This window comes from Dermacentor andersoni, chromosome 1 (genome assembly GCF_023375885.2).
Source record: "Dermacentor andersoni chromosome 1, qqDerAnde1_hic_scaffold, whole genome shotgun sequence".
In the NCBI taxonomy this organism is placed as follows: domain Eukaryota; kingdom Metazoa; phylum Arthropoda; class Arachnida; order Ixodida; family Ixodidae; genus Dermacentor; species Dermacentor andersoni.
In genome coordinates this window covers 315,149,589-315,170,390 of record NC_092814.1, presented here as the reverse complement: position 1 = coordinate 315,170,390, position 20,802 = coordinate 315,149,589, and the positions used below count along the sequence as shown (strand labels likewise).

Below are 20,802 nucleotides of genomic sequence, written 5' to 3'. Positions count from 1 at the left end.
TTGCCTGCGCCCTTTCACCGTACTCGAAACCCACGAAGGGACGACCAACGCACTATTCCTCTACAGGGGCCAAACACAAGCGAGTGGCCGAGCGAACAAATAATCCGGGCGGGAAACGCATCCTTGTTTTGATTCGGTTGTCATTTCGTTACCGCTCAACTCACCTGAAAATCGGGCACACACATGCCGCTCGTCTGGTTGGTTGTCGCTTTTCTCGTCTGTTTACAGAACGGTCGGGCAGTTTAGCTCAATACAGTCTTCACAGAGCCGTCACAGGCAAATCTTTTGGGCTATTTTGGAAATTCTTGTAGCAATTGAGGATACACTGAGCTACACCACTGATGAAAGAAAGTTGGAACTGGCAGTCTTCAATTTACATGAGCACTGGACTCTACTATACCAAGCAAGTCTGACAAGCACTTTAGTAAGTGCCGTTATACACGATACGACTATAGTATGAGAGGGCGGCTTTTTATATTAATAACGGCGAAACAAATTGCGGGCGAAATAAAAATGCACATGAGGAACAAGCGCGGACGTTCTAAATCGCCATCAACAGCTAGCTGCAAAGTCTCGCGCCGTACGAAGCAGGCACTGCCAGGCTCACGCGCAGTCACAGAGCTCCTGCGCTGGGCTGTAGGCAACGCGCAAATGAACTCGGCCACGAGTGAGAAAATCTGCTCGCCAGCTCCAACCGTAAACATCGGCGTTAGCTGGGCCGCAACCTTAACCCGCGGCGCAGCAGTTGCCGTTGCACGTGCCTGTTCTGCAGAGACAAAAGCGCAACGTTTCGCAAAACGCGCCCATCAGCACTCCGCGTTTGAAGACTGGCGGGCAAGAGCGCCTGCAGGAGTTGCCGCTCGGGGGCACCGGGAGGGAAGTGGGGAAGGGAAACCCCCCACGTTCGAGACGACGCGCAAACAAGCCGACGCAACCCAGACGTCGGCGGAAGCCGATCCGACACAAGGCCCGATATCAAGGGAAGCGCCAGAAGGACGGTTCAATTTGTCAACAGCGCGCGACGCGTTGCCTGTCAGTGCGGAAAATAAATGCGAAGCATTGTTTTCCTTCCCCCTTCGGTTTTCATTAGTACGGAAAGCGACACGTCGGAGCCAAGCTAACTCATACACCCACGGATGAAATAGATACAGCACCATCCACTTGAAGGTTCCGCGGATTGCACTTTTCATTCTTCTCGCTACCGAAACACAGCGCTTCGTCAACATAGCGACGCTGTTACGTGGGACCATCGCTTGCAACGTTTTTTTTTTTGTTTTCTCAGCTGTTTTTTTCCGCCCATCCTCGCGAACTTAGGAAAGCGATGCCAGGGCGGCCCGAACTCTGGCGCGCACTCGGCGAGCGGAGAGGCGGAGACAGTGAAAAGCTTTCGCCAAAATTGGACGGCTCGTCTTGGAAATGGGGGGGGGGACAAGGGGTAGCGGGGCCAAAGGGACTGGTAAGGCGGAAAAAAAAAAGCAAGCACGGCAACCCTGAGACGTGCTAGCGTCACCGCCTAGCAGTCCACCCCCCTCCTCTCTCTCGCCTACTCTCAGACCCTGTGGCGCGCGCAGAAAACGACGAAAAAAGAAAAGGAGAGGGACAAGAAATGGCCACCGCACGTCGGGTCGCCAGGCGCCTCCTCGAAAAAAATTTATACGGGACATCAATCGCGATCAAGCCTAGCCGCGCTCACATGTGTATACGCACGTTTCCCGCCGCGGTGGCATCGCGTCCGCGGGAAAAACAGGCGAACCTGCAGGTCTTGATGGTGTGCGACCCACCATCGCCTTCTCCCTCCTTACCACATTTTATCTTTTTGTTTGCTGAAAGCACGACACCCGAAGAAGGTGCTCGGAAAGAAAGAAAAAAAAAAAAGAACGGGGGAAGGGGGGTACATCGCAAAGAAAGAAGCCCAAGGCCAGCTCGTTTCGTCTAAGAGGAAATAACTGGCAGCGCTTAAAAATATACGGACAAAGTAGAATAGTGAAGGACCAGCGCACGCTTCGCGCACTGGTCTTCGGCCTGGAAGCTATCGGATCAGAGGAAAAACACGAAACGCGAATCTAGAAGATAGGAAGTGCGCGCGCTATTGCGTAATGGACAGTCCGCGTCTCAGAGAAAACCAAGCTTCGGGCATTGGGGGTACAGAGCCCCTTACTCGATGAAATAAACGGACAGTGTGAGTAACATTTGGCACAGAAAGCGATTGGGAGCATCCTTCGGATGAAGCTGGGCGAGGGGAAGTACACGGGAACAAGGCAGGCCTATACGACGAAACCAGTGAACAGGCAAACACTCCGAAGCAAATTTTCATCTTGACGCGGGACTTGGCGGGACGGGATTCGAGCCGTAAAAAAAACGTCGATGCGCGATTATGGCGTCGCCTGGACCACTGGGCCGACAAGCGGGGGCGAGGGGGCATCGTCGAGCACCGGGTTGAGCGAGGGCGGCTGTAACGACAGATCGCATCTGCGGACAGCCGAGCCAAGCGTCAACTCAACGAGGGGTCAAACTGGTGGCACTCAAATCAGTGTCCTCTGGCAGCGAGTGATTGGACTGAGTACGAACGCGAGCAACGACATGCGATGGCTTTAAAGCGGAGCACCGTTCCAAGAAAGGAACGCCTGCGAACTGGCAGCGCAGGGAAGAGGAAAAATAAAGAAGACACAGAGACCATTGGGGTACTGAAGTTCTTTACCTCGACATGCAGTCAACGGCACGACGACTGCAACGCGACGAAAATGAGATCACGACGCCGAGACTTCGTGGACTGATTGATATATCTTAGGTATCGAAAAGCTGTCTTCGAGAGACGAACACTAAGAATGACTGCGGCGCTGAAAACCGCGCCAGCAATCGCCCCCGTGGTTCACTAGGCGTGAAATTGGTCTATTTTAGCAATTATGATTATGCCAATCACCCCATACTACCATAAAAATTTGCGAACCTCGGCTTATACACTCGCTGTGCCAAACCTTTATCTCCATATCGCTCGGCCTGTCTATGACAGCGGTTTAAAATGTGCACTCCGAGTGTTAACTAAATGTTACTCTGAGACAATACGGATGCTGAAACTCTGTTCCCAAGGGCATTGCTATTTTGAGCAGTAAGAGAAGGCGAAGAAATAAATCTCTGAGCAGTGTCAGAAGAGAGAACGCGAACCTAATTGAGAGTCAAAGTAACTGCGATGAAGCATCAAGTGTACTGTGAACCATGCAAGTCGCGAGACAGGCGACGTACAAGCCACGAACGTGCACAGGAGCAGAAAAATGACGCCGAGATGCAAGATAGCCAGTGGAGCCCGGCGAGTCGTTACGGTAAAGCGAAAACAACGCTAACGGTAGAGGGGAGCGCGACGCGCCAGGGATAGGCGATGGAGGGAGGAGCAGCGGCTGAAACTTCTTCATTGAGCACTTGCAAAACATTCTATGGAAGGCTGCGCATAGCCAAATAGAACACCCCCAGCCACCCCCATTCCACGAGTTTCCCGCAAAGCCCGCTCACATCAGCAATATCAGCCAAGAAACCCCAGCAGGGGCGGCGGCGGTTGCCAAAGGCGCTGGGTGAACGCGCGCCGGCCCATCGCAAAATGGAATGGAAATGAAGAAATCTCGCCGCCGCCTTCTCCCTTCCATCTCTGCTATTCCCTTTAAGGGATTGACACGGGAGCGCTGCGGCTTCCTTTCCTTGAACGCGAAAACAAGCTTGGCCGAGCACACGCGCGCTGCGGGATGTTTATGCGGAGGAAAGCTTGGAATCGAAAGACAGCATAGCGCAGATTGAAGGCGGCAGGCAGGGCTAGGCAGCCGTATTGAGTAAACAATCAGATCAGAAGGAGAATCGCAGGATGAAGGTGCAAGGAGGACATATCTTACCAACGGGCCCATGGAAAACCAAGGCGCATAAGTACCCGTGCGAAACGAACAACTCAGCCGCCAAAGCCAGCAAGTGCAAAGGAACCCCACACACGGCAAGTGGCTGCACGTATTTTAAAGATGCCGGCTACGTTCGTTCGGAAAACCGGACGAGAAATAATAAAACGTGAGCCTCTTCGACGCACTGACGACAGCGCACGCTGCAGTGAAGCGGCAAGCGCACTCTTCGGTAACAAAATGCACAAGCCGTAAGAATTGCTTGGTTCTGAGAGATCGTATACAATGCGTAGAGTGCGGACGTAACCAACAAGCACAGTCAGTTAGAAACGACATTTATTTATTACTTTTGGTGCAGCGGAAACAAATAGGAAGCGTACAAGAGACGAACGAGATCCGTTGACTGGGGGGCCAGCGAAGAAATGACGGGGAACGATACCCTCAACGCATTTAAGAAAAAAAAAAAAAAGAGAGAAAAGCAACACTAAAAGCAATCCTAACAACGGAGCCAATCGGGCCCTGAAGCAACCCCCCTCCCTTCTTTCCATTCTGCCCAGCAAAGTTTCGATTCCCAAATTTCCGACCCTTCCCTTCGGGCCTTCGACGTCAAAATGTTTGACGTATTAATCCAGATAGCCCGAGGGTCCTGCTCTCTCCCTGCGCACTCATTTGGGCTGATGCGCGGCCCTTCTTTTCAGATTCGCTCTCTGCTATAGACGGAACGTTGCGACAGGAGCGAAACAAAAGCAGAAGAACCGAATGGGAGGGGAAGGTGAAAGGGTTCCCCCATGATCGCCCCAAGTGCCGTGGAGCGGCAGCTACTGGGACGCCGGAGGAGGAACGAAGCCGGGCGGTTACGGCCGCCATCGGCGCCAGTTACCGACAGAGACGAGCTGCGCTCTTTCCGCTCGACGACGGCGAACCACTGGCTGCTTTTCCTCCGTTCGCACATTCGCTCGCCTAGGGCGACTCTTCTTCGCCTGCGAAAGCAGTTTTCTGCGTCGATCCCTGACGAGAAACGCGGCATGGAGAGTGGGACCGCGACCGAGGGTCGGAACACTAATTGCCATCGTGAGTCGTAATAACTGCCGGGAGCGCACAGTGAGAAATGGGAAATGAAAGGAGTTCGAAAAACAACACGATCACCACGACCACCACCACCACCACCACCAACAACAAGAAAGCCAAGGCAGAGAAGAAAGCGCCTGTGGTTAATCCGCGAATCCCAATACTTTCATGCTATCATACTTTAATTATATGAGCTGACAACTAATAAAGCGCTTCCGGCGACGCTCCAAAACACTCTTCGAATGGATAGGAACGCTGCGCGCTCGTCAACGAAGAAGTAGTTTGCCGGAACGAGGAATTACACACATTCAACGCAGCGAATCATATACGGTGAATTTAACACGAACACTACTCGTATTTTCTGCTAACAATCGCCTCTTCCGATGCTCAATCGAACTGAATCTCCGCACCTCGCGAAAATAATGTAACTGCTTGGGTTAACGACAAACAGGTACCAAAAGCTGAATACCACATACGGCGACGCTTGCAAATGTAAACGACTCTAACGCGTTGACATAAACAACACTAATAGTCAGTTACAAAAAGCGTGGTTCCCGCTTTGGTTCCCTCAATTTCAGGAATTGCAGTAACGTCCTAGCGACCCCGACCGTTTCCAGCACCTTTAAAGCCGAACAGACAGCATAATAGAATGGCTCGGTTCACCGTGAAGACGCAAGCTTCAACGGACTGAAACACTGGGCACGTGGCGAATAGGGGCCCACCGAGGCTGTACAAGATCACGTGTGAAATAAAGCTCGAACGTCTTTTAAGAGAAAGGGTGGAGATATAAAACAACAACCGCAAACAAACAAAACACGCAGCTATAACAATCGATTGCAGAGTGCGCAACAATGCACCCTTATTGAGGTTCAACAGTATAGGCTGGAGGAAGTGTGCGTGCCTTGCCAAATGGAGCGCAATCGACTCGAAGCCGCATTTCGACCAGCGCACTCTGCTCCCTCTCCCCTCGGGTGTTCCCGCAGCAACTCGGAGGCATCGAGCGACCACAGGCACACGCGGGCCCGCGCAGGCGCGCTTGACCTCCCCGCAGTAAGGCTGGCGGGGAAAGCGGTGGCTTTATAGACGCAGCGTCAGGGCTAATTAGCATCCCGAAGCGCCCACGAGGCACCGGGCATAGACAGCCCACCGTGGTCAGCAAAACACACTCGGAGATCGACGCAAGAAGTGAGAGAGGGAGATAATATCCGACGAGTCTCTACGGGGAATCGCCGCTGCCACCACTGGTCAGTGGGGCCTCCCTAAAGCGAAGTATGCCGCACTAGGAGCTCACTCTAGTAGCTTAATGTTTTTCAGGCGCCGACTGCGCCAGGAATTAGGTGCCGAACTCGGACAATAGGGGGCGCTGTAAGTGTGGTCTCGCGACCTGCTTCATACACCCGGCGGAATGAGGCTGGTCACGGGCACATATTTTGTTGAATAAGCACGGGGCTCATTCGGGACAAAACACGGAACGCACGAGGGTGATGACCCGCAAAAGAAAAGTCGAGCACACACAAAGATTAGTGTATAGGAGCGCCTCGGTGTACCTAACTGAAGCTGCACACAATGGCGCAGAGCTCAGTGCGGGTCAATGCTTAGTAGCTCGGTGTTGCGAACGGACCATGATAGTGCACAACCGGTGCCAATTAAGGGGCAAGTCGATATCAGTGTTTAACGCGAGGTTGAGCAGAGCCGATGTAAGCGTACTGCCAGTGAAATTCGCAACGAGGATAGTGACAAACGTGCAATATTTTCAAGCTTTGCAATGATGAAAAGCTCGCGAGAAAAGCGCGTAGAGGACAAAGGAAACGGAGCAATAGGATCGAAACTGAGCAACATATTTCAAGCATTCCGTACATCCACGCAAAAAGCGTCAAATTTTGAGAGCCTGCCTGTGCTGAGCAGGAAGACGAGACGGTGGAAGACAGAAAAAATGAAGAAGAAAAAAAGCGACACGAAAATCGCTAAAGTAGTACTGCGCACTGTGGCTATCGGGAGAAAGGGCGCATGCCTGTCAAGTTGCGGCTGATCACGTCGGACAGGAACTTCTGCAATGACAAGTTAATACTGACAAAAAAGGCGCTTCCCGAAAACTACGCAGATGAAAGCAGTAGTTCACTTCAAGATTTGCGAAATCTAAACGAAAGAAAGGAGAGAGACAGAGACGTGTACACATAAATCTAACGCTATGCGAAGAAGTAAAGTGGTTCGCAAAGACTTCCTCCTCTTGGTAGCAACAGCGGAGCACTTATCTATATTTTACACTCTTAGAAAATGCGCACACCGTGAGTCTCAAAAAAACAAAACTGCGCCATCTCTCGCACCCCAACAGCCTCCTTCTGCGCATTTTTCACTTTGTTCCCAGCCAGGTACACTACAGTACAGCCGAGCGACTTTCGTACACTTGGAACAGCCGCACGTAGCCGCAAATACATAGAGCGAGTAGGGATGCCCCAGCATACAAACGAAGAATGCCATTCATGGTAGAACTACGGTGAAGTCAAATTTCGACCAGTCTCCTTACTTTCTTTTCTGAGCTTCAAGAACGCATAATATTAATAACAAGAAAAAAGAAGTCTACCTAGCGTCACTTTAGTCACCTAACGCTTATATGCTCCTTTCTACCTTGCGAAAAAAAAAAAAAAAAAAAAAAAAGCTGGCAACGAAAACGAGTGGGCAGGGGCTTGCCCGTAGGCGACAAGGGCGTAGGGGCGGCAATTCGATGAGACACGTGTCTTTCGCCTGAGAAATTGCATTGCTGAGAGGCAGGGTCCTCCTGCTTGCGGAAACGGCATGTTTCTTTTGCAGCCTTCCAGGCGGCAGGGTGGATGAGGGAGAAAAAGAAATCCCACACAACTGGACGCGCAGACTATGACCGAGAGTGGAACACATATTGCTGCACAGAAACACGCGCAATAAAGAAGAATAAAAAAATATATATAGAGTTCCTAGAACTGCTAGCCATACACTGAGGCCGCTATGAATGCAGGAACGGACCACTGAAGATTCCAGCAAAGAAGGCCTGTCCGGTCTCATCACGTCAGAGCCCGCGCCTCCACAAAGCAGCAAACGACAAAGCGCGCTAGCCAGCCGCACAAACGTGCGAGCCACTGCAGTCGTCGAGCCGGGGGGAGGGGGGAGGGGGAGGGTTATCGCCAGCCGGCATGCGGGGCGGCGCTTTCGCACGCGACACTTCTCAGTCAGACTGGCCGGCGAGGGTTTGAAGCAACAAGCCGATGGGCGTAACACAAAGTGTGACAACTGCAAAGTCGGTACGGCCTCGTGCTTGTACGCGGAGTTCACCGCGAGACGTAACGGAGGCGAATAGCACGAAACATGTTGAAGCCTATAATTACAGGGCGGTCAGACAGCCCGTCCACAAATGGCGGCCACGTGCGGAGGGCTCACACCATACTCAGCACTGGAACAACTCGCATCATGCGAATCGCCGCAACGAGCGCTAAACTCTAATCGAGACGTGTCGGCTCCGTTAAAGAGCATTTATAGTCTATTACAAGAGACGATGACAACAGGTAGCCAGTGTTACTATTACGCCGCGTCCTTCGCTCAAATGCATCAGAGTAAATGCAATCCGAACAGATTTCACACGCAGTGCCCAAGAGCGGTGACAGCCGTTTCCATTAAGAGGCAATCGTGAACAGTTAGCGTAAGGCCGCCCGCATATGATGAGTACCACAAATGGTGCGACATCACAGCGATAGAGAAAAAAAAGAAGATAAAGAAAGAATGGATTTCTGCAAACGCAAATGCATTGCTTTCGAACTAACGGAATCTTTAGGGAGGTGCGTCTCCTCTATCACCCTGGTGCTGGCTTTCTCCACTGTTGGCCATACAACTTAGTCACCAAGGACGAAAAACGCGTTGGACATTAATTGTTTAAGCATTCCGATAACGTATCACTGATCGACTCGCTTCCAGGCCGTCTCTGAACATACGCCGCCTGCTGCTATACCGTTCCGAGCATGGGATTGTTAACAAACCAAGGGCTGCCTAAAGGACGGATAAATGTCGCCTTTCGAAGAGAGAAGGAAAAAAAAAAAAGAGGGAAGGGCGCTGCACTTCCATACGCGTATCACCATGCGCTGTTCCACTTACTATGTCTGTCTGTTTTCTTTTTCGGGAATGCTGAAAAGAGCAAGGGGATCAGAGTCAGGAGCGCTGCACAACGGCTGATTCGCGCAGCACACACTGCTACAATTACGTACGCCGAACACTACAGACGCCCGGGAATTTCGAGCGCAACACACTTGCAACGTGAACGAGAGAGAGAGACAACGCTATCGGCGCAAAAGTTCGCGTGTGCGGCCGCATCATTGCCGAGTGCAAACGATTCATCCGTCTCTCTCATAGTTAAGGTTTTAGAGAGTCCTGCTGTTCACTACTCGCACAAAGACCACGAACAGGCGACCATTCGGGAAGCACTACACAGTATCAAATCTGGGATCAGGCTTTCCCCGTGAACAATATCCAAGTAGAATTTCTAGGCTGCCTGCGAGGCACCGAGCAGAAAGCGACGCCAGTTATTCGCTCGAAATCGTACGCGGGGCCATATGCGCAGAAGCTGCAGAAAGGCTACCTGCGGTGCGGCGCGAGTGGACTTGTGATCTTATGTGGGGAAAAAAAAACAGCCTAAAGAGATGCTATCAGCAACTACATGATACACGTGCGTAATCTGGGAGTAAGTACGACAAATATTCAGCAATACAACCTCACAGGCATTACTTTTCTTTCTCTTGTACTGTCCAATAATTACCGGGAACAAGAGCGACGAAGCAGCTGTAGCAGGAGGAGACAAGTCATCAGGCAGACGCTCAGAAAAAGTTATCAGCACCAGCGTTAGAAAAGCACTTATAAGCCGTGCAACGGCGAGATTCCAGGTTAAGCTCTCTTGGCAACAAACAGAAAAAAAAAATAAAAAAATATAGAGAACAGAAATCCTGACAACAAAGAAGTACCCCCTACGTGGGAACACCACAATTCAGCTTCCGCTGTAATGCAGCGACGTCCCGCTACTGTCCGAGTCGTACAAAACCAAAAACCTTGAAGAACCACGAACCCACCGCAAACCGGAGGACAAGAAGACGCGTAAAAGGAACGATAAAAAAAAAAAGACTCCCAGAAATGATATCGATGTGCGCTCTTCGCAAGCCTGAAAAATTTCTCCGCGCACTCTTACTAATCTTGTTTTACGCTACAAGAGGGTGGGAATGGAGGACGTGGGGGTGGGTGGGGGGGGAGGGAGCACTCTCGTTTCGGCCGGGAGCGGCGCGCGTACAACCGCTTTGGCAAGCCCAGATAGCGGAGAAACGACTGCGGCTCGCTACGGGTCCGCGTCTTGGAGCAGGGGCGCGTGAACCACGTCGACAAGCATTTGCAAGCGGACCGATAACGAGAACACGGCGCCGCGAGTCAACGCCGAGAGGAAGGGAATGGCCACGCAGCAGTCGTCGGCGCACGCTTCGCTCGCTGCGCACACCGCACAGCGCGTAACGCGCCTCCCCTCCTCCTTCGGCTTCCTCGCCCGAGAGGAGGCTTCCTTGCACTCTGCTTTCTGGATCTTTCTTCTTTGCCGCGCCTTCACATCCGTCCCTACAGCAAACACACGAGCCGCTTCTTCGCTTTTTGATGCCGATACCACGCACCTAGACGCAGGACCGCGCGAATTACGCAGCATCCAAATCAGCGCTTCGCTGAGCGCGAGCAACGCCGCACCCTGGGGTGGGGAAGGAAACGCAAAACACCAAGGCCAGGGGAGGCAAATACAGGAGAAAAGCACATGTTCGACCCGCATAGCCCATAGGACGCGCACGGCTCCGTGAGCGGGCGCGCAGAAATAGAAAAAAAAAAGAAAAAGAACTTTAGAGAGCCCTAATAAGGGGCATTCATGGATGAAAACAAAAGAGGAGTACCGCTGCTCCCTTGTGCATGCAGACGGGAGAAGCTGGAACGGCAAAACAAAAGGTACAGCCGTTGAAGGGGGGAGCGAGGGAGTGTGTGTGTGTGGGGAGGGGGAGGTGCAAAGAGGAAGAACGCGGTCGGAGGCAAACAAAAGGAACCCGCCGCAAAACAAGCAAGCACACGAACGCGGTGAAAAGCGGCGCCTGCTCCTTATCGGCAAAACAAAAGCCGCGCCGTCGGCCCGAAAACGAGCACGCGCGCGCGCGCGTTTTCACCGCATCGAATACGCGCCTATTGCGCCCCCCCCCCCCCCCTCACCTCAGCTCCCGCAGAAACTTTTTTTTTTCTGCCTGTTTTACCCTCAGTCTCCCGGCACGCATTCGGCGGGTGGCTGGGCAGGCATCGGCGCGGCGCCGATGCGCCGTTGAGCACGAGCGAGCGTTCGATGAGCCTCCAAACACATGCATACATTACGGCGCGGCTCAAAGCACCGGCGCCCTCCACCCCTTCCTCACGGCTGCCTCCTTTTTACGCGCCACTCCTGGCGTTTTCTTCAAGCACTCCCTACGGCAGAACGCCAAACATGAACGATGAAAATAGATGAAAAGAAAAAAAAAAATCCCTCGGACCAATGATCCTGGCAGCAATGGATGCTGCTCGCAAAGACGGAGGGAAAGGAGAGAAACTGAAAGGTTTCGCGAGCACGCGCTCTTTTACAGCGGGCTGCGCGCTCCTGCTTGTTTTTCACGAGCACGGAGAAACGGGGGAGTCGAAGAAGCAGCAGCGCAGAGACGACGTCCGATGCAAGCAGAAAGAAAAGGACGGCTGCTGCTGCTACCGGCGCTACGCCGGGGCGGGAAGTGGCGAAAAATTGCTGGGCTAAAGTCTCGGGAGCATCGGCAAATACGGCGCCGCCGAGCCGGTGCCAGCGGCCAACCGATAAGGACGCCCGCGCGGCGCGAATAGGGAAATAGGGACGAGCGAACGCATCCCGCGCGGTTGCGTCGTGCAGCGAAAGGCGGCGAAAGCACAGACCTTGGCGTCGTACGAGGAGGCGCGCGCGGTAAATGCTCATCGCGGTCCCCTTTTTCTTGCTCGGTACTTCGTGGCGCCTATCTGCGCCCGACACTGCTCGAATCGGCATGAGCGAGACTCGGCGAAGAGCAACTCGGTAATGCCACATCGCGCTCAGCTATGCCCAAGCAAACGAGTCGAGGCACGCACCAAGTCTTTGAAAAGTGAATGCTCTACACACCAGTCTTGTCTCCATTTTTTTTTTTTTTTTTGGACGGGGCCATGACACGCCCAACTGAGCCTTATAGGAAGCTTAGCCCGCAAATACGCTGTATTTCGTTTTCTTCGGTGCCACAATAACTCACGCTGCAAATAGAGATACGGGCCGGGGCTCTCACGTGCATCTCATGGTACGCCTTCTAGCACAGGCTACGGCGCTACTGCGCAGCGCCTGACCGATATTTTTCACTCAAAGAGAGGGCAGCCAAACGTAATACAAGTCACAACTGCTTATGGCCTCTCGTTGCAGAGGCCATACATACGGCACACGTACAGCTGCCAGCGAAAGGATGCTACGAACCATGCGTGTCCAAAAATACATTAATCGCGGCCTCGACATGAAGCGCCAAATTGGCCGTTCAAACACCGTTACGAGCCCTTTCACTTTCGTAATGCGAGAAAAGACCACCAGGATAACGTTGTTGCAACACCTGCAAGATTACATATGGCTGCACTTTTCCTCGACGCTTCACTGCCTTCGCCGCGCACTTAATTGCTTCGGCACAAGAGTTCTTTGAAGTGCCTTAACGTACAACGGCTTCGAGGAGTTCAGAATATTCAAACCGTTTATAGAAAAAAAAAAAAAAAAAACTAGAAGTAAACATCAGAAGCAGGTCGCTGGATAGGACAACTCGCAGCAGACTTCCGTAACACGCTACGCATGGCAAGCAGAGGACGCTTACGGCACCCTTTTCTTTCTCGTGGGTAGCACAACGGCCGGGTCATTGCAATCGCTGTGCCATGCGTCGCTGAAGACATCGAAGGGCCAACGCCGTCCGCATGCACCACTACGACATGGTCAAGCGTGCACTTACCCTTTTTTGCTGCGTAGAGATTGGCCTCTTCTTGCGCTTTCCCTATGTTCTTCTTGTATCGTATCCGCTTGTTGCCGAACCAATTAGACACCTGCACGGATGTCAATCAGGGGAGGGGGGCCGAAGAAGGACAAAGAGAAACGAGAGTACATGTTAAAATCTTGAGCACACTGTCGATGACTTCTGTTTAAATGTCTAACGTTCTCTCTAATCACAGTAAAAGGTCTGCAGTTCCTTAAGAGTAGGTGAATTGTGCAAAAAGCCCCTTAGGATAACCTGTGCATTTGTGGGCTGCCTTATTGGAGGCGAATGAACTGCGCGCCTCACGCACTCTTCGCAGCACCATATTAGAGTACGGTGCGCGTGCTGCTGACAAAGGACTTTCGGACACCAGATGTCATACAGGCGCAAACACACACACACAAAAAAAAAAAAAAAATCAGGCGGAATGCGAGGCTCCAGCTAGCAGAGTGCCACTGGAGCAAATGCCACCGAACACTGGGCTACAAACAAAAGTGATCACACGTCTACCTATACAAATAATAAATGTGTTAGGTATTCTACGCATTCTACGGATACGAAACAGGACACAGCGATCACGTACATACAAACGTACATCGGTTCGAAAGTGCACCTCGACAAATAAATTTCCGCAAGGAATTGCACAGAACTCTAACGTTGATTACGTATATTCCCGGCACCCTTTTGTGAAAGCGCCACATGTGTGACATAAATAAGTGTAAAAGTCCTAGAGATTCCTTTTCTCATACGCCTTATCGATACATGTGCGCCTAATCCTTCCTTCACACGCGCAGCTTCGTCCACCTCGGTTCTGAATGAGTTTGGCGAACCACTTGTAGGAAAGGAGACATCTTCAGTTGGAGCAAGATACGCAAGCTCCAACCTATACACGTTTGGCCGCAGCCCTAGGAATCAGTGAAGAGAGGGGTGATTAAGGGAAACTGGAACCCGAAAACTGGGATACCGAGATGGCGAGCAAGAAAGCAATGAAGAAACAGAGGGGATGGGGGGGGGGGGGGGGCAACAAGCCGCCTAAATCTAATGAGCCTTATATAGTCACACTGCTTTGGGATGTCTGAGCAGACAATTATCCCCTACCGTTTGCGGCAGCGCTACATGCGGGTTTCGCAGGCTCTCCGTGACGGAGGTGCCAACCTCCAATGCGAATGAACAGCGAAAAGCAAGAGCAGAGACAGGGGAGCACGCAGATACAGCTGTCGTCGAGAACACTGCCAGGCGACGACACTCCGCGCGTTTCCCCGCAGGCAGCCGCGCGTAAAATATGTGCGCACGGCGTCCTTATGCTGATTTCACTCCGCGCGTCCCGACGAGCATGACGCGATGCGGCGTGCGGGCGAAGGCGACGCAGCGTGAACACGAGAACGAACGGGGGGAAGCAGCTAAAGAAGCGAGCACCGCCAGAAGCCCCAGCGCTAGTCCGCGTCACCCCTGCTTCCGTGCTTCCATCCTCTTTAATCGGGAGGAGGGGGAGAAGTCGACTCGCCACATTTCCATATTTTAGGAGCGCGAACAGTGCGCTGGAGGTGACGAGGGAGGACATTTTTGCATAAGAACTTATTCATAATCTTCTGCAGCCACCCCCCACGGCCTCCGCAAGCAAGGCATCGCCTCATCTCGGACTCGGTGGCGTAAAATATGTCAGGCGGCGACAAGATAACTGGTTTATCGGCAATTCGACGGGGATTAAGAAGTCGCCGCCATCGCCTTCTTATGGCAGAGCGGAGATGAGGGACTTAGAAAGGCGCCCTGCGGTGGTATGAAGAGGAAGTATAACGGCGGGCTCTCGGCGCGGTACACTGGGACGAACGCAATGCATTTTGTTCTCGGCGCATTCACTTGGTCGAAAGAAAGAAGGTGAAAAAAAAAAAGAAGCTTGAAACGCATAATTCGTAGTAACAATGGGTTATATGATCACGCTGCAGTACGCTGCTACATTATCCGTTATAACCCGGTAGGTGAAGGGTCGAATTACATCGGCTCGCGCAACTTCACGCACCGTGTACTAGTCCGTCGCAGCTCGTTCGGCCTTCACATACTTCAGGTCAAACTCTCCGTTGTGCGAAATTGTAGGCCGTATTTACCGCTCGCTAATATTCCATTCCCCGAGCGAACACTCGCCGTGCCCTACACGCACCGTATGATACCGCAGGGCGCACACCGCTCACAAGCGGACCGCCGAGCCTGCGCCGAACAGACGCAGGAAGGGGGGAGGGGGCGGCGAGGATGAAAAGAGCACACGACCGCCGCGGGAGGAAACATCCAGGCGCCGCTTCAGAAGCGATTAGGCAAAGAGCGGAGAAGTGCGCGCCGCTTCCTCAATTAGCCCCGCTTAACTACCTTAAACGAGATGCTCCCAAAAGTCCTCCCCAAGGCGCAACGCAAGCTCGGCGCGCTGCCCTCTCCGACGGCGCATGGTAGGATTGCGCCGAGTCGGTTCTCACCCTCCGACCCCGCGCTCTTGCCAATCAGGGAGATGAGAACGCGCGCACATTCGCGCGCGCCCACACCGAGTCTGGGCGCACTTCGGCGGCTACGACGAGCAAAGCACGCATTCGCGACCCGCCATATCGCGCCGCTTAATTTCTCGCTCGTTTTGTTGCCGCGCAAAAGGTCGCGAGAGACGAGGATTTTTCAGTCGGAGGGACGGGCTCCGGATAGAATTCTAACTGCCGACCGGCAGCGTCACGCCCCGCGTGTCACCTTTCTGTTGCTCCGGCTGCGACGGCGCTGCGCACCGAAGTGGCGGCAATTAGTTCTCCCACTGGGCGCTCCTCGGATGATGCGTTCCGTTCCGGAGCTAGGTTCGTTTTGCGCTTTGAAATGCCGAGGAAGAGGATTCCTACGCACTCTAATTGTGTTTCCGAGGATGCTCATAACAGTACGATCGACGAAAATAATGCAGAAGCAAAAAAAAAAAAAAAAAAAAAAAAAAAAGCGGTACGCGTATAACGACTTCAATTAGCAGCGGTGCAGATCCACGCAAGTCGCCAGCTATGTTTCCTATAGAACGCAATGCAGCCTGTCACTTCTCAAAAATACCAAGGCAACTAAGGCGCCTTCAAACAAAAACACTAATAGAGGAGAATCCGTTGCTCAGAGAGCGCCAAAGGGAGGACGCGAAATTTACATTAGTTATTCTAAACCGCGTCCAATAGCGCACAAGCTACTTGTAGAGAAATTCCAAAACAGCCACAGCGGACGTCACAGGTATATATCAATATGCACTACGCACATAATGAGCAAACTCTGCATTGGCGTTTTCAAGCAAACCGCAGAAGGAAAACGGGTAACGAAAAGTTGACCGAAAGACGTTTTTCCAGAGTCATCAGATTTTCGAGTGAAACACGTCGGCACTTGGAATGTTTGAAAGCGGCGCGCCGTAAACGCGGGACGCCGTCGAGTGCGTCCGAGGGCAAACGAACCTGAGAGACAGTGATGCCGCACTTCCTTGCGAGTTCCTCCTTGGCTTCCTCCGACGGGTACGGGTTGCTAAGGTGCGAGTAGAAGTACTCGTTCAGGATCTCCGTCGCCTGCTTGCTGAAGTTCCGCCTCTTCCGCCTGAAATGAGAACACGAGACACCAGAAGTTCAAAGTAAGCTCAACACACTTCGACGGAGCGAAACGCGGTCATGTACAGTGGTACCGCGCGAGTCATCCATGTCTATCGCTCCCAACGAGCAACGCTTCCTCCATTTGCATCGACGCATTCGAACTCGGTTCACGGAGACCGTCGACGGTGCCCACACCGAGAACGCCTGTTTCGCTTGGCGACACTCTCCCCCAGCGCGCCAATTCACAAAGGGAACGACGCAAACTGGCTTCAAATAATATTCTTACGCGAAAGGAAGAGAGGGGACATTTAGACGCGTAGGTACGGTGCGACAGGAAAGAACCCCGTTCACAACATCACGCGAGCACAGTTCCGGCTCTTGCTCATATGAGCCTGGGAACGTTTGCTCAGCCCTTGATTTTTGCAGTGAGCCTTGATGGCTCACGTGAGAGAGAGAGAGAGAGAGAGAGAGAGATGAATAAAGGGAAAGGTAGGGATGCTAACCAGATGGGAATATCCGGTTTGCTATCCTCCCTGCAATGGCAAAGCAGGAAAAGGTGGATGGAAGATAAGGGAGGGGGGCGGGGGAATACGACACTGCCAAGGCGAGTGTAGGCGCGGAAACGAAAAAAAAAAAAAAATGAAACGCTCATGTGTCCTAGTGGTTCCCACAGACAGTTGTTCGAAGGAGGCGCATATATATGTACACGAAATGATGGCTCACGCGGCTCTTCCCAGCAGATCAAATGACGACAGCGCTGGGCGTCGGGAATTTTCTGCGACAAAAGGCTAGTTGATCAGGGGGCTATCTGTCGACGCAATCAAACCACGGGTCCAATTTTCACGTTGTCAATGCTGTACACAGACTGACTTCCATTGTTTTAACCAGTCACTCTTAAGCAGACCCTGATCGAACTCGTGATTACGGAAAACACGAAGGCAAGATGGCGTCTCACAAAATGCTAACCCTAATAAGACCCTTGCTGAAATCGCACTGCATTGTTTTTATTTATTGTTATTAATTTTTTAAAGCTGAAACGCATGTAACTGCCCTATAGCAGCTAGTACTTTCCGGCCATGTTTATAAGGTACCAGGGTTCACTTGTTTCCAGATTGTGCATAAACACACCGCGGTAATGAAGAGAGCCCCGACGGGCCACCCTTTTTGTTTATTTCTCCCTTGACAGACACAAAAGAGATGGAAAGAAACGGGGGAGGGTGGGAGAAAGACCTCCACAACGGCGACGCCGACAAGACGTGGACAAATGAGCGCGCGGTGACACGGAGACACCATCAGTCGCCGTCGACACGGGGAAGGAAAGATGCGAGAGATGAAAAAAGAAAAAAAGAAAAAGGGAAACAGAGCAAACGGCACGTGACATAGCGAGCCGCGTGACGACAAGCACTGACTGCCGCACCCTCGAAGCTGCCGTGAGCGCTTTGCTAGGCATGGTGGCAAATGGCTAACACCAAAAGTAAGAAATGAAAATAAAATAATAATACTAAGGGGGACAAAGAATGTTTCGAAACGCCGACAGCGAAAGAAGCTTCCGGGCATTCGAATATAACGGATCGCACCACCCGGACAAGCGGGCGGCAGAGAAGAAATACGCCCGGCTCAACAGAGCGGCTTATAAAGCATCTTTTCTTGAGGATGCGGAGGAGAAACATGCGACGAAAAAGTGGGCTGGGCCGCGCGGCACCAGATAGAGGGAGAGAGAGGTGAAGGAGGGTCCGTTATAAATTGCGCGATTATTCTAACGAACTTTAGATTTGCGATCCATTCATTCGGGTTGCGTGCTCCCAGGCGTGTAACGCCTCTGAGAATAAAAATTAAAAAAATAACGAAGAAAAAGAAGGAAGCCACGCAGTCGTCACGCTGCCGTTGCCCAAAACGGCGATGAACGGCAGCTCGACTCATCCTGAACCTCTCTGCTCTCTCTCTCTCTCTAGGTTCACCCTCATTGCCTGCTCAATTTCTTCACTTTCTTTTTCTTCTACACGCTGCCATTTTCGCTTTGCGAGTAACCTTCTAGTTCTCTGCCGCTTCTTGACACGCTTTCGCGACGTCTATCGGCCTTTAAAAATTCCTCCATGGCGCTCATTTCCGAGCTTGTCCGTTAAAAAAGGGAGCCCTTCATCTCTCCCGATGCATTTGCCTCACGTACTCCTCCGCAGTCCTTCATTCAGTCTTCATCTGGTTCAATGCAAGCCTGTAAGTGGCGCGAGAAAACGAATGCTCGCCTCCGCCCACGACGCGACGTTACGCCCGCAGATCGCTCAGAAGCTGAGGCGACGGCCTTGCGCCCTCCCTGTACATTTGCTCTTCGCGATGCGGCTACGGACGGTTGCGTCGTTTCAGCACTACTCATCTGGATTTTTTTTTTAAATCTGTATACGCAGATTGGCTTCCTTATTCCGTTTCTTTAATACTGGCCGCGAACAGTCACTGATTGGAGGCCCAATAAGTAAATCTGCAAGATGCAAAGGAACAGGGGAGAGAGAGAGAGAGGTTCCGGTACATCATTTCACCGACACGCTCATCGCTCTCTACACTTGGTTTCTTTTATGTCGTTACAAAAGCGAGACGCGCCATAAGCAGCAGCAGAAGCCAATCATTAGCGCATGCCGCACGATTGGTGGCTGCTGCCATGCAGGAGACGCGAAAGCGCGAAGCAACAGCGCATGCAGAGCGATGACTTTCCTCCATCAGGTTCTCTTCTTTGCCGCCGCGCTGCTCTAAGCATTCTCCCTTCCTCTCACCCCCGCTCCCTCGTTTAAGCGCGGAAGAGCGCGAGCCTGTCTTCCGTCCTCAGATTGCTCGAGAGCCGAGTGAAGAGAGACGCGACATGCAAATGAGCGCCCGAAGATTGAAGCACCAAAATGAAGGCAGTTACCAGAGGAGAATGGGGCACTGATATACTTGATTGGTCTGGAGTGACTAGCACTCCTGTCTGCGAGAAGAAGAAGAAAGCCGATAAAGAGAGAGAGAAAAGCGGCCAGAGACGATTGGTCTAAGACTTAATATGACGCGGTGGAACAGAGGTACGACAAGGGCAATGGCGAACTTGAGTGGTTTAGCGCGAACTCCGATCCCTGCGATCACGGACGTTCGCAGGTCGAGAGAACTCCAGTGAAGCGGTGTTCAAGGAGCATCAAATGCGCCAATTGAGATGACTCTCTACAGTGCTACTGGCGGAAATGGTGGTACGGCCTCCTTCGCACGGAGGGTTGCACGCAGAAAGATAGGAACAAGCGAACGCGGCAGGTCACAAGGATCGAAGGAAGGAAAGGGACTGAGAGGAAGCGAATGATGCGGGAGAGACGAGAGGCAGGAGATGAAGATGAAATACCGAAAAAGGGAACCAGCGAGGGAATGCAATCGCTGCTGCTGCACGTTGTGACATACTCACTTCATCCCCTGCCTTTAACGCTTTATCAAAAAAAGTAAGAAAAGAGGAAATATAACGAGAGAAGGGGGCGCAGGGGTAGTGAGAAGGGAGAGAAATGGCGCAAATTGGCATGGACGTCGCGGGTACCATCTGCCGCCGCCATTGCTGCTGAAAGCATGATCAAGCAACGGCATGCGCGGGACGCGTTACGCAATGCTGCGACAGATACACGAACAAACTATAAAGTTATCCGTGCCGTAGTCTTCGTTCCCTTCTTTCTACGTCGTTCCCGGTTCCGTCTCACAAACTCGTGCCACTCAACGGATCAGGAGGTGCCGGTATGACTCAAACGAGACGCGCTCGAAGGCAATAGATAAAGGCACCAAGAAAGGAGTCAGCGCGTAAGAGTCGCCCTTCCCCCCTACGGGAATGGCGAACGCTGCCGAAGCGTCGGTACTTAGGTTGACGACTATCTTGCTGCTGCATCCATTCCCGCCTGGGCCTTCATTTTCCAAAAATGCCATTACTTTTTTATTTTTTTGCGCCTCCCGCCGGGGTCCGCGTACGTCGGCGACGGATGTCATCGCAGACAGCCGGCTACGAGGACGCCGCCGTTCAACTTCCCATCCATCACTCTCGCATCCCAATTTTTCTCTCGTCTGCCCCCCCCCCCCTCCCCCTCCGCGAGCTTTCTGCCCTCCTGCGTCGTTCACTAGCGTCATATTTCGTCACTTCGCTGCATTTCGTCCGCAATTCGCCAAATTTGAACCTGCTACCCCTCCTCCCATATCTTGCTTGTATGTCCCGCTCTGGCGATTAAATGAAACGCGATTCCTCCCCCTTCCTCCCAC

General features: G+C 52.3%; 1 protein-coding gene across 4 annotated transcripts in view; it reads right to left on the bottom strand.

Moving 5' to 3' along the window:
* exd (PBX homeobox extradenticle) overlaps positions 1 to 20,802 on the bottom strand; it is a 414,455-nt gene that overhangs the window by 99,592 nt on the left and 294,061 nt on the right. For 3 of the 4 annotated variants that reach the window (XR_007602826.3, XR_007602827.3, XM_050196043.3), the window contains exons 5-7: positions 16,432 to 16,567; positions 12,968 to 13,058; positions 9,057 to 9,086 (exon numbers count right to left, since the gene is read on the bottom strand). Coding sequence is in view for 2 of the 4 variants with exons in the window: in XM_050196043.3 (XP_050052000.1) it covers positions 9,057 to 9,086; positions 12,968 to 13,058; positions 16,432 to 16,567 (257 nt within the window). In the remaining 2 variants the exon portion in view is untranslated. The remainder of the gene's footprint in view (positions 1 to 9,056; positions 9,087 to 12,967; positions 13,059 to 16,431; positions 16,568 to 20,802) is intronic. The other variant, XM_050196045.3, reaches the window with a different exon arrangement.